This window comes from Coturnix japonica, chromosome 18 (assembly GCF_001577835.2).
Source record: "Coturnix japonica isolate 7356 chromosome 18, Coturnix japonica 2.1, whole genome shotgun sequence".
Taxonomy (NCBI): domain Eukaryota; kingdom Metazoa; phylum Chordata; class Aves; order Galliformes; family Phasianidae; genus Coturnix; species Coturnix japonica.
Genome location: NC_029533.1, coordinates 7,080,057 through 7,093,015, shown reverse-complemented (window position 1 = coordinate 7,093,015; position 12,959 = coordinate 7,080,057). Strand labels below are relative to the sequence as shown.

Below are 12,959 nucleotides of genomic sequence, written 5' to 3'. Positions count from 1 at the left end.
TCTCGGAGCTGTGAACACTTAAGTGAGATTCGTGATTTAAAGAAAAATTCTGTTCTACTTTGTTTGAAAAGGTCTGGTGCTGGTCACAGATTGACAAGGATGCCAAAGCATTTCAAAAGGCTGGAGAAGCCATCTGCAAAAGAAAGGGCCAAGCAGCCTAGATTGAGAGTTTGTTACCAGTTTCCCATCTAATCAAAAGCTTCTAAAATTCCACAGATCAAGGAAATTTCACATCAAAATAAAACTGTTTTGACTGTAATCAAGGCTTTACTACAGCCTTGGACATTCCCTTCATGTTTCCACAATCACTTTGTCTCTTACCTCTGATTCCTTGTAATAGCGCTCAGGGATTTCATCACTGGCAATATCAATGAAGCAGACTTCTCGTTCCAGATCTTTTGCTTCATTATCAAAAATCTGCAAGAGTTAAAGAAACGTGACACTAACAGAACATACTCAGCAAACCCACCTGAATAACGGCTATAAGCCCCCTCAGCAATGTGTGCTTTCAGATTTCCACTTGCACAGATGCTGGTATAAAGCATCACAACGTTTGTATGGACAGTTACTTTGTGCAGCCATTACAGGCACCACAGCATATGCAGCAAGCAGGCAAAGAGAAGAAAATGGATGTTATCAAGATCATGCATAAGTCATGTGTTTCTAGACACGATCAACATCATAAATTTTGGAAACACTGGGCACTTGCATCTGCAGCACAGAACGCTTCTGTGCCTCTGTCCATAATTTAATTATTCAGGTACACTGGTGACCCATGAGACTTATGCTTTGTATGCAGTATTCCACCCATGATTCTGGGACTTGGAAGCACCGACTAGTTAAAAGACCATCAAGAGTTAGTGCTGTGCAATTCAGGAAGTTGCATGCACTGTCAGCTAATAATGTGTTTTTCCCTTTGGGGCACAATGTCCTTAAACTGGTGTTTCTGGAAGCATAAATATTATTTTCTTTCTTTCTTTTTCAAATAAATGTAGTGAATGCTTCATTTCATCCTAGAGGAGCAGTTAAAAATACATAATGCCAACACCCATGTAATATAACCAGAACACTACGTTGGTGCTTCTGAAACAAACAATTTCCCATACAAAGCACTCAAAGCAAACCGGCCTAACAGCCTGTAAGAAGGAAATCATTGTTCAAATAAACGAACAGCTAAAGTTTGACTGTACAATTCTAATTCACTTTGCTAGTTAAGGCGATTTCATCTTTCACTACTGAAAAGCAACACTGAATGCTCACTGAACTGGATATAAGATGTTTAAATATTTGAAATTGCAGAACAGAATGAAAGTCTGGACTGCTTCTATCTCGATGCTTATTTCACGTCTCCAATCCCTGTTTTGTTTTGCACAAAATTAAGTTATTTGAACAAAGCTTGAGCTGGAATGTTTTCCCTTCAGAGGGCTCTTCCATAGTACTATTTTAAATAGTATGATGTTGTATGTATATAAGGTGCTTTGTGCCTCCTTCTTTTTCCTGTGTGAACTCAGAGATATGAAGCAGTATCATGCAGAAATCAGCTCAGCTGTTTCTGAGCCAAGGTGCATTCCACTCTGAGCTGCAAATAATGGAAATTTCCCTTAAATGGGCATCACCAGGTCAGCACGAGCCCCAAATCAGGATAGAGCTGAAATATAACTCTAAAACTTGTAAGCAGATGCATAACTTTGCATGTTTACAAGGTCCTAAATTGGGACTGTTACCCAACATCTCACCTGAAGACACACGCCCTGCTCCATCACAGGCCTGATCCACACACTGCAGCTCTAAACAATACAGTTTTACAGCGTTTATCTCTCTTGATTCTTTGACAGCAGTGGAGATGACAGATGCCTTTGCCAATCTGTCAAAATCGGGAGGAATTTTTCAGCTTTGCATTATTTGCTGCTTGGGCCATTCCTGACCAAGTCCTCCATTCCCAAAGTCTGCTGAGTAACATCCTCACTTCTCTTTGCTGGCAGAAGCTGTCGTCTAATCGTTTGCGCTTCTCCCCTTCTTAGATTGTCCTCACAAGATTTGCAGACAAAGATTTAATCTTTTCATTCTACCAGCAGTAGAAAATAAGAAGTAATTAGAGAACACGACTGATTTCTTTCTTAGCTGTAATTCTCTTATTGCCTCTCCCAGCCACATAATCTGGGATTCTCTTAAAACCTGCAGGGAGGATGGGTTTATTGCATTGGTGATCAAAGAGAGTAGAGAAATTTAAAAGTTTTAAGGGAAAAGATTAAAAGCCCTGAAAAGAAGCATAAGGCTCCCAATCTGTGCTGCTGTATTTGCAAATGTGCAGAACACGAATGGTGAGAACAGCCTGTGTCCCTAATATGATGATGAAGGAAGGCAGAATATTAAATATTGTATGGGCAAAATTTGGACAGGCTTTGTATTTGGGAGCCAGATAATTAATTGAGATTGAAACACACAATCAAATGAAAAACAGAGTAACATTCAGGCTGAAGTCCTTTTGGCTGTTGTGGATTGTTTTTTTCATTTGTGACAGCTCCTTTAAAGCAGAAAAGCATTTATATGCTTCCACCTTCAGAGAGGAATGAAAACTCACCAAGAGCATCGCCTGGATTAAATCAGCCACAGAATGACAAAAAGTGGAAGAGAGACCTTAAACATTAAGCAGGTCATCTTCAAAACTGTCCAGTTGTTCCTCTTGGGGAAAATTTGAAACACCCCCCATCCCCAAACACCACCCAGCAGATGATCCTAAGGAGGATCGCTCAAGGACACTGCAACAAATAAGAGCTGGTGCATTTAAATTTGATTTCTTCTGTTTGTGACCTACAATGACATGTCCTACTATGTGCTTTGCTGTAACTTCTCCTTGTCTCGTAGCCAAAGCCAGAACAGAAAGCCAGGTTATGCCATGATGGTAAATCAACAGCAACTTCAATATATTTTCCTGCAAGCTTTGTTGCTATTTTTCTTATTTTCATTTTGAGGCTAAATTGCTGGCTTCGATCTCACTCACATGCAGCTGATCCAAGAGTTAACTCTCATGGACAGTCACTGCAGCTAACCTGGCTACAGACTCAGCTGTATCCTACAGTCACTATGCCAGACTCCTCATCCACACTGCTAGGACTCCCAGGGTCAAATTTGTGCTTGTTTGGCTTGGCTTTGTTCCATAATATACGATTCTCTCTTGTTATGGGTTTTGTTTTTTGTCATTGAGAGCAGCGAAGGTACCAGCTGGAATGCTGTGCACTGCACATTTTTTATTTGTATTTTTGCTTAAAGCCCAGACACAAGGAGGCTGCGGTCAGAAAACTGTAATAAGGCAGAGAATTGGCATTTTAAACACTACTGAGGACAGGAAATTCCCTATAGAAACAGTTACACTCAACTCTGAAATAAAGACAAGTTGTCGGAGATGAAATTGATAGAGCAGCCTGTATAGAAAATCCAGTATTCTAAGGCTGTAAGATGGAAAACGTGAGTGCCTTCATCAGGAAGTTACTTCTTCCATCACCCATGAGGTTTTGGGTGACAGATCTCTATGCCTTGTTGCTGTGTTAGATCCAGGCAGTTGGCTGCTTCTAAGAAATGAAGTTAAGGGCAGAGAAATGAAATGGGTAATAGGTTTTCTTCTAAGAAAAGCAGAGCCCTTCTAAAAGAATTACATGATAGCAAACAATATTATCATCCCAGCTCCTAAGTCATCAGACACCCATAACTACACACAAACTCAAGTCCAAATACAGCATGCAAGTGCAATTTGCTGAGATGTGAATTTCAATTATAAATCAAATTCCCTCTTAGAAAGCATTCTTCTCTATCTCTGTATCTCTGTTGCATCGCTAACAAAGCCAACAACCATCCCATCAACATTATGACTCAGTGTGCCCATATAGAAGATGACATCCCAGCAGGACAGGCCGACTATGACATGAGAAATACAATAATATCTTGATACTTGGGAAGTTTGAATTATATTAGATCTGTTTCTACTTTCGATGACATCAGGCTCAAAAAACAGACCAACAAAAGGAATAATAGCATGTGGCCAGGAGAATCTCCAAGTTTAAGTCCATATAAGCATTTGCATTACATATGAAATGAAAATATGTTTTCATACAAATACTGGTATTTCTCAGAAAGTTTCAAGCACTCTATTTCAGCCCATCCCAGAAATGGAGTCTAACTATGCAGCTTGTCAACTCACAAGTTCCTCAATACTTGCAAATGCTTTCTGTGAGGAGAATATATATCTATTCCTCACTAACAGGATGCTTTAATTCTAGCTTTTATGGTTTATGAATAGTTCTAAGTTTAATTGCAGTAAGGACTGCAAGAGTAAGCTTCTATATTTTCCTCTTTAAAAGGGGAAAATCTGGCACAAAGCTCCTCTCCCACTTGAAATTCTAATCTCTTTAAATTGCCGTCACCAGAACTACTGGCGAGGATCCCATTCGTTACTGCAGCGCCCTTGAGCAGGCGTTGTCACCTGGTCCCCTTCAACTCTCATTTTTCTTAAGCAAAATTTGGTCTAAAATAGGTATAATAATAAACAACCTACTTTGAACTTTACCTACAGAGCTTTATCCAGCGTGTAACTTTTCTGTAAATTATGTTCCAAACCCAGAACCGAAATGCACCAATTTGCTTTTGAGATTTACTTTGGCAAGGATTACAGAAATTGACCAATTCAACCTCATTGCTCCTCAAATCATGTGGGCACACAGAACTGAGAGCAATTCTTCTATGGGAAAAGACTGAACCTCTCCCTGACAGCAGTAAATCTGGCTGGTGGAACAGCATGGGAATATGACTGCCTGCCAGTCAGGAGCTCACAAAGGCAGTTACGTATTTATAAGCAGCCATGCTCCCTGCCTGTTTTTATCTCCATGTCACGACTCCTCCATCATTTCATCTTTTATAAAATATCTAATTTAGATTTGTACTTTTTGAACGGAGAAATGCAGTTTGACATCATTACACCATAGTAGCCATAGCTACTTTGTGTTTTGTTTTCATTGCAAGCTATACAGGAGATAAACACATCCACAATACCATAATAGAGAACAAGACCAGACGCAAATAAAATTAACCCCCCAAATGACCCAAAGCTTTGATTGCAACCTATTGTGCAGTGATACCTAAAAGGTCTCTTGTGACATTTCCAGTGAGCCTAAGCCAGGGCACAGCTCAATGCATCCCAGCTTCAATTGGTGCTTCATGGCAGATTCCTTAAACAGGAAATTTGCATTTAATTTACATGTGCTACATTGAAGTTTGTTCTAACCTAGTTCTGTGGTACTAAGATAGGAAACAAAAATGGGGGAAAAAATACCCTAAGCAGAACCAAAGTAGATACAGCTTTACTCCTTAGGTAGAGAAATTTATTTAAAATAGAAAATGCACTGATTGAGCCAAATGCTCCAAATCATTCAGAAAGAAGCTCTCAAGATGAAGCATATGAACACCGTACACTCGCTCACTTCTACGACAGCAGAATGAGAACTCACTGTCAAGAAGCGGCTTTATAACTGTGAGTGATGGCACTGCAATGCACAGGGACTGCACATCAGGCACTACCAGCTGTGAGCTGGCTGTATGCTCAGCTATTAATGCATCAGATGATGCTGGTGTTCATTTACAACTATAAGGAGTGCAGAACTGCCCCTTGTTTTCCTCTGGTCACTCAGACACACATTTTCAACGCTCACCTTTGAAAGGCAGAAAACAAACAGATAATCTATTTTTCCCTTGATCAACACAGAATTATTGCTGTAACCGATGACTTTATCAACATTATTGAGACACATCCATAAACGCGGCCCATTGATCCTCATACACCGCTGTCATTGTGAAGAACAACCCTACCTCAAAATCTTCACTCCACAAAATTACTGTCCCTAAGAAAGCTATTCTTGCTAATAAGTCACTCCAATAAGGACTCCATTTTAAGACCTTGTGTGTTATTTTTTAATAATAAACAGTCAGCCACTCCATTTTTCAGAGCAAAATTCCATGCTACAAAGAGGAAGGAGCTCGCAGCCTTTCCCTTATTGACAACAGCGGGATCATTTTTACAAACTGTTCTTTCCTCAGACGCCGTCAGATGGTAAAATTCATTGCCCAACTATCAGCAGAAACAACAGCAGCTCAAAATGATGTCAACATTTAAGACAGAAAAATCAAGTTACAAAGCGAGCATCATCTTCCCTGAGTTTCTTCTCTCAATACAGCTGGGAAGAAAAAATCAGGAGGGCATTTCCATCCAGATATATTGCAGTAATTAGGTGGAATCTTACCAGACGATGCAGAGTATTAAATAAAATAATATCACAGCCTCCCAAAGGACAACAGGAAACTGAGAACATTTGTATTACTTTCTTCTACTAATCAATGTAATTAGCTTTAGTATCCTTATACCTAATTATTGCTTTCTACAATCAATATGTACTTTATTAGATACCATGGAAATGAAGAAAAATCAGAGTTCAAAGATTTTAAAAAACCTGATCAGAAACCCCTAAAAACTGTTCAGTTAAAATCAGACACGCATCAGCCTCATTATTTCAGTTCATTCATTACATTTTGCATCACAGCTGCAAAATTTACAGACCCGCTGTGTTTCGACTCTTTGTTTATCAGCCAGAATTGGTAGTTGCAATAAAAAACCCCACCGTGTATCTACAGAAATGGATGCTGTGTTTCCCTGCTGCTTTCTGACAGGTCAGACATAGTGAAATCTAATCTAAACTTGTCTGATATGAAAGCAAGGTACACATTGCATCTTCTTAGGCCCACGGGCTCCAAGGGGCTCAGCCAGGTCACTGTATTTACAAACCCTCCAGCATCTCAGCACGGTACCAACCACATCTGTATCAGCAGATAAATGTCACTGGATCAACAGAAAAAATACGTCGATCTTATGTAGATTGGTTTGTTGTGTTCACATCAGCGCACAACAGAACTGTGGGCATTACGAAGTCATGGAGATGAGGGCTGGAATACAGGCCTCATACTTTTTCCCACCATCTCACTGCATGTAAAGGTCGATTAAAGCAGCTCATCTTGGCAGGTATTTGCCCAGGCTGTGACTCAGGTCGTAAATGTGATTTAACATTACTCCACTGGTACTCCAGTAACGATTACATTTTGAAGAGCTGAATTCAAAGAACAGATATTCTTTCATTTACATGATCTGAGCATCCTATTTCTGAGCAACTTTCATCTGAAGTTACTGGCTGGGACTATTCAGGACTTGAATCACAGTGTTTTAGCTACAAAACTGACAGGCTGAAAAAAAAATCTGAAACTTCACTGGTTAAACAGCTTCAGTTCCTCCTGTCAAGCATCAGCACAGAATGTGTCTTCTCACTGCTGATATTATAACGTACCAGAACAGTAATCTACACCCTCCTGAATCCAAAGGTGTGGGCTTGCTTTGAATTAAAAAGGGCTGTCAAAAAGCAGAAGATTAAAAAGTGCATAATTTGAACCTTAGTAAAGCTGCTCAAGGAACTTCTCTGAAAACAGAAAGGGTCTGTGCCTCAGGTCCCTTTAAAATCTGCTCCTCTGACTTTCAAACACTCCTTCATCAGGCCCCTGCACTACAGACCAGTTTTCCAGATATCTGAACAGCATTTCACACTTACAAGCTTCTTCCCACAAGTCTGCAACAAATGGTTGTTTAAAGCACGCCAAAATCAAACACACAAGAATGTATTTGTCTATTCATCCAGCTGTATCTAACTTTATTCTTTTCCTGCAAGTTGACCCTGCTTTGCTCCCTGTCAGAGAACCAAAAGCTGAATGCTTCATCCACCCTGCTATTCCCACTCTGCATTCCCACCCAGCAGCTGCTGGTTACTCATTCCCACCCTTCTCCTACAGTTCCATAGTTAAATATTCCTTCCATTTCTAAGCTCTCATTCTGAGAACTTTTACTTGCCAGCACATCAGCTCCATGGCTCCAGCTGTTGCTCCCTGATGTTGTTTTGTTGAGATCTTTCCTCCCTGGTCATTATTTAGTTTCCTGCTTCCTTGTCCTGCCAGCTCTTGTGAATTCAACCCCCTCTGCTCAGAGAAGATAATGTGAAATAGATGAACTAAAACACAACCAAAAACAAGGACAAAACTAAGCAATATTTTCTTCGTTCACCATTAATGTTCGCAGCTGCTGAAGTCACACATATAAATTACAGTGTATTTAGAAAAACAACAAATAGAACATGAGATACAGAAAGGAACTGCTGTGCATGAATCCTCCATCCTGTGATGCTGTAGGTAACAAGCATCCGAGCTGTCAAGCCGCTCACCAACAGCATCTCCATGTAGGAGTGAAGATACAAACCTGAGAAGGCCTCATTCTCCGACTGAAATACCCAGAGCTGGATGGTGATCACCTAAAAGAATTCCATTTAATTCTGCAGAAGTCATCCTACTTACGCTGTCATTGCTTCCTTTGTTGTCCTCATACTTTGTCTCTATGTGAATGGAGAATTTAGGCAAAAACGAACACTGTAACAAAAGAGAAATGTGTTTGACATGATAAAGAAAGCGCGCTGTGTTACATCAGCCGACACATTCTGTACATCCCGGTTGGTAACAGCTTTCTTGCTGGTTTTTTCTTTTTCCTTCCATGTTACGTGAAGAAACATTGTCACATTTACACCAAACATTAAAGCATTTTATGATTCTGGAGGGATGCAGAGGTTATATCTGAAAGCAGAACACTGACATGGGTGTAGAAATAACTTAGTATGAGTTCTCTGGAACAACCAGCAACTGTAGTTTTCATGCTCCCAAATGCTTTATGGGCAGAACTCTGCCACCCTTGAGAGCAATGCAATGCTCATCGCCATAGACAAATCTGTCCCCCATTCAAAATATCCCAAGGACTTTTAATTGCCGGCAGGTTCTGCACAAACCCAGTGCTTTGACATGCAATGGTTTGGTTTCTTTACATTTTCAGCAGGAAATAAATTTCAGCATAATTTTCTATTAATTAAATTAAGATGGATTATGAGCTGCCATGGAAAATCTTTTATCGTAAAACCCCAAACAAACTCTAGAGAATAATGCAATAAAATTAAGGATGCAAAATGTTTCTTCTATCAAAGATAATATTTCTGTATTTCATATGGGAATACATTTTTCTGTGGATTGCTGAATTTAGTTGGATTAACAGGACTAGAGTTCATAATAGCAGGCAACATCATTAGAAATATTTTCTTCATCTTTTCTTTAGCACTTCACAGCTCTTCCTTCAAACCAGCTTTTCAGAGAGGCAGATAAGAGTCAACATCTAAAAGTCTCCACACAATGTTGGTTTTAACAGCATCTTCACTGTTAGTCATCCAGTCTTGCAATAACTGCCAGCAAAACTGAGGTGGCAGTTACTGGTACAATGCACCAGAAATACCCTATGGCAAAACGCCTTTGCAAAGGCAATGACTATTTCGTGTACTGTACATACAGCTTACACAACGAGGACATTACGCTGCCTTAGCATTAACGCTGCTGTCGGTCCAAGTTTGGACTTGATCAAATCTGAAGAATTCTTCTAAGGGATGAGCTGATGAGTAAGAAAGGAGGTGATTAGAAAACAATTTGCCGAGCAACAAAATGAAAATGAGAAGCCTGTTCCTTTGAGACAACAGAAAATATATTTCCCATTCTGTGGATCTCATCTCAAAAGTAATGGCTCCATTTTCTTTTGACCGCAGAAATATTCATAAGCACATCCACCCTTGGTGCAGAAATGAATGAGTTTTGCCAGAATGGAGCTGTGGTGCCAGATGTGATGCTGTACAGTGAGCAGACTCATTCTGGAGGAAAGAAAGAGGCTGTCCCTCCATTAACATAGCGAGATGTTCCTACGGCACACACTGGACTTACTTGGGGGGCAGAGGGTGATAAGAGGCCATGGGGGACAGAATGAGGGCTCTAGAGTTGGACTTGGGGGGCAGAATGGGGGCTATGGAGTTGGACAGTAAATCATTGGACGGTGAGTAAAAGGGAATGCTTACAGAATGAAACACACAGAATGATTGGACAATAAGTGGCAGTGAATGGATAAAGAATGGATCAACCTGCTGCTGCGGATGTCAGATCACAGCAGCTTCCCTTCAGATCATATAAATATTTCCCCTTGTAGTAAAGGTTTCTGCAGACCTGCACCGTACGAGTTTCAATCCACCCTAAACTACAACCAGCTCTCAGCTCTGCAGCTTGTGCAGTGAGTGACAGAAATAAAACACTAAAAAATCACCAGCATGTAGAGTGCAAGATGGGGCAAGTTCGGTGTCAGATGAGCTGGTTCCTTATTATCCACATCTCGTGGGAAATTAAAGATTGATGACGTTCGTGTCTCAGAAGACGCCAGCTGAAGATTTACAGTATTTATAAACACCAACAGACCTGGGGATCTTGTAATACAAACTAACACACAGAGAAACTCCAGATGTTCTCTGAACTGAGGTTGTTGCTCCTGTGCTGACAGGCAGCTAAAAGCATCTGCAAGCAAATGCCTGAGCAAACAGCAGGTACTTCATGGAAAGAAGTTCATCAACAAACCATCCAAACAAGAAAAACTACAATAAAAGAGGGGGAATGAAGAGCCCTGAGTTCTAACGATGTTATTTGGAAGGAGAGGTGAATAAAAGTGATTGATGACAAGAAGTCTACAATTAAATGTTCTCAAAGAAAGCATGAAGCTATAAATGTCTTGCTACAGAGCTATGGAATGACCCAGCAGATGGAGATGCCATCACAACTGAAAACAATGTTCAGCACCACTCAGATGATTCACGTTCCAAAAGGAAACATTCCAGCTGTTTGCTGTGCACGCACGAGAATGGGGAAGGTTGCAGATGTAAATTACCACTGGAGGTGGGTTATAGAAAGCAGATTAAAATAACAAACCCACTGATGTCTATTGCAGAGTTTTCAGAGCATTTGGAAGAGAACTGCTAATTGTTTAGTGCTTGGATGGTGAAAACGGGCCACGAATTTCAGAACCTCATAAACGGCAGCTCTGTGTTGTACAGAGACACATAAGAGCTGGGATGACAGAACAGGCACACAGAGCTGCTGACAACCCACAGCTATGCACATGGGCATCCCCAGGGGAAGCAGCCTTGAGGAAATGAGCAGAGCTGCCCATTAATTCATATTGTTTTTATCAGAACCTGGTGCTGCACTACAATGGACTCAGGGCTTAGATCTGAGTAACAGCTTCTGGGAAGGCTTCCACCAAGAGCTGCAGGGCTGTGTGCTAATAGCACCGCACCATAACCATGTACCAGCACTGTGTCTGCATGCAAGGTTACTGCTGCAGCCCAGGCTTTAGTCACCTGTTAAGAACCTGCCCCTTTGATTTGATGGCCAACATTTCATTTCCTTTGCTAAACAACTAAAATGGATGCTTCCAAAATAGAACCGACACAAATGGAAGCAGGGGATGATGTAAATGATCAAACACTACAGAGTTTCAGGTACAGTGTGGGATGTATATCTGCTGCTTTCTATAACCATCTACAGCTTACCAGCACTCAGATGCAGTCACCCTATAGACTGAGCTCCAGGTGCCATTAGCTGCCTTTAGCAGCTCAGCAAAGCACTAAATTGAAGCGTTGTTCCCTGCAACTCCAAATCAAGACTGTTCAAAACATCCTTCTGCTGCGGCATTTCAAACAAGAGACGTTAGGAAAAGCCTGAGGATCTCCAGATTTCTGCACAAGAACCACTAAGTGCCACTCACCTCACGGCACCTCATTAAAAAGCACAAAATCATTTTAGCATGAAGCCATTGAAAGTCAACCTCGCTGTTGCTTTACAGATGGCAACACGACTTTACCTCCAATCCAAAGCTCCAGTTCAACACAAAGAACCGGGCTGCCAACACAGCTCTGCGGAGCCGGCTGCCAACCACTGCTCTGCTCCAGCAGCTGCGGGGGGCTCGGTGGCTTTCAGGAACATTTACAGGGTCCAAATTCTTTTGAACATTTCACAGACTGTGGCTCATGATTCATCAGCTGCACTCTGACTAATTGGCACAGGGCTCCGGCACAACCACAAAACTGTTTACCCGTCGTTCAAAAGACGTTCATTACTCATGCAAAAAAAGTACATTTTTTCTTCCTATTTGAGTGGCTGCCTCTACCCTCAGCCCGGGATTCGGTGTTATGCAACAGTTGGAACCAAACTTGGGTTGAGGTAAGAACCCTTGCAGCAGATTTCTTCTCCAAAGCTCCCTGTGCGCTGCCATCCACGCAGAGCAGAGCGGGGCAACCGCTTCCACGCCTCCATTCCATTATCTCTACAGCTTTCAAGGATCCTCTTAGGACAAAAAACAATACAGTGGTCCATTTAATCTTTAATTTAAACTTCTGCCTGATTTCCATAGGACAGCCCTATTGCCTTCAGCATCGCAGGGTATGGATTCTTTCACTAATGGTTGCCAAGAGGTGTCTCCTATTGTCACCTCCACGTTTCTTTAGGGGTGCCTGGGAGGGACGTGAGAAACAAGAGAAACCCAGCCAAAACCAAAGAATATTTCAGGTGTTTTTCTCCCCTGTGCTGTTGTTCTTTGCTCCCTGCACTGAGCATCCTTTTGGGGACGGCCAGGAGAGGATTAAAGCTCAAGAGAGCAACCAGCAAAACACCCGTGGGTCTGTAACCAAGTAGTGCACGCCAACACGGGCATTTCCAGATTAAAATGAAGTGAAATGAAAGCAGCATACGGAAAGCACACACTGCAGTTGGATTCTCAACTCACCACAGATACCCTCCTGGAGAACGAAAGGCCTATTTTTATCACGGTGATTGATTAGTGTTGCCATAGCAATAAGAAACACTTAGAAGAACAGGGTAGAACCTAAGTATGCCAAAACACTCGCCAAAGTCTTAAAGAGACAGTCAAGCACATGTGGTGTTTTACAGCCTTTTTTAGCAGAAGCTTGTAAAAAATAACC

The 12,959-nt window shown here is 41.3% G+C and overlaps 1 protein-coding gene across 2 annotated transcripts in view; it reads right to left on the bottom strand.

The window, feature by feature from the left end:
* Positions 1-12,959, bottom strand: part of PITPNC1 (phosphatidylinositol transfer protein cytoplasmic 1) — a 59,104-nt gene that overhangs the window by 15,272 nt on the left and 30,873 nt on the right. For both annotated transcript variants that reach the window (XM_015879528.2, XM_015879526.2), the window contains exons 5-6: positions 8,431-8,502; positions 322-417 (exon numbers count right to left, since the gene is read on the bottom strand). In XM_015879528.2, the coding sequence (XP_015735014.1) occupies positions 322-417; positions 8,431-8,502 (168 nt within the window). The remainder of the gene's footprint in view (positions 1-321; positions 418-8,430; positions 8,503-12,959) is intronic.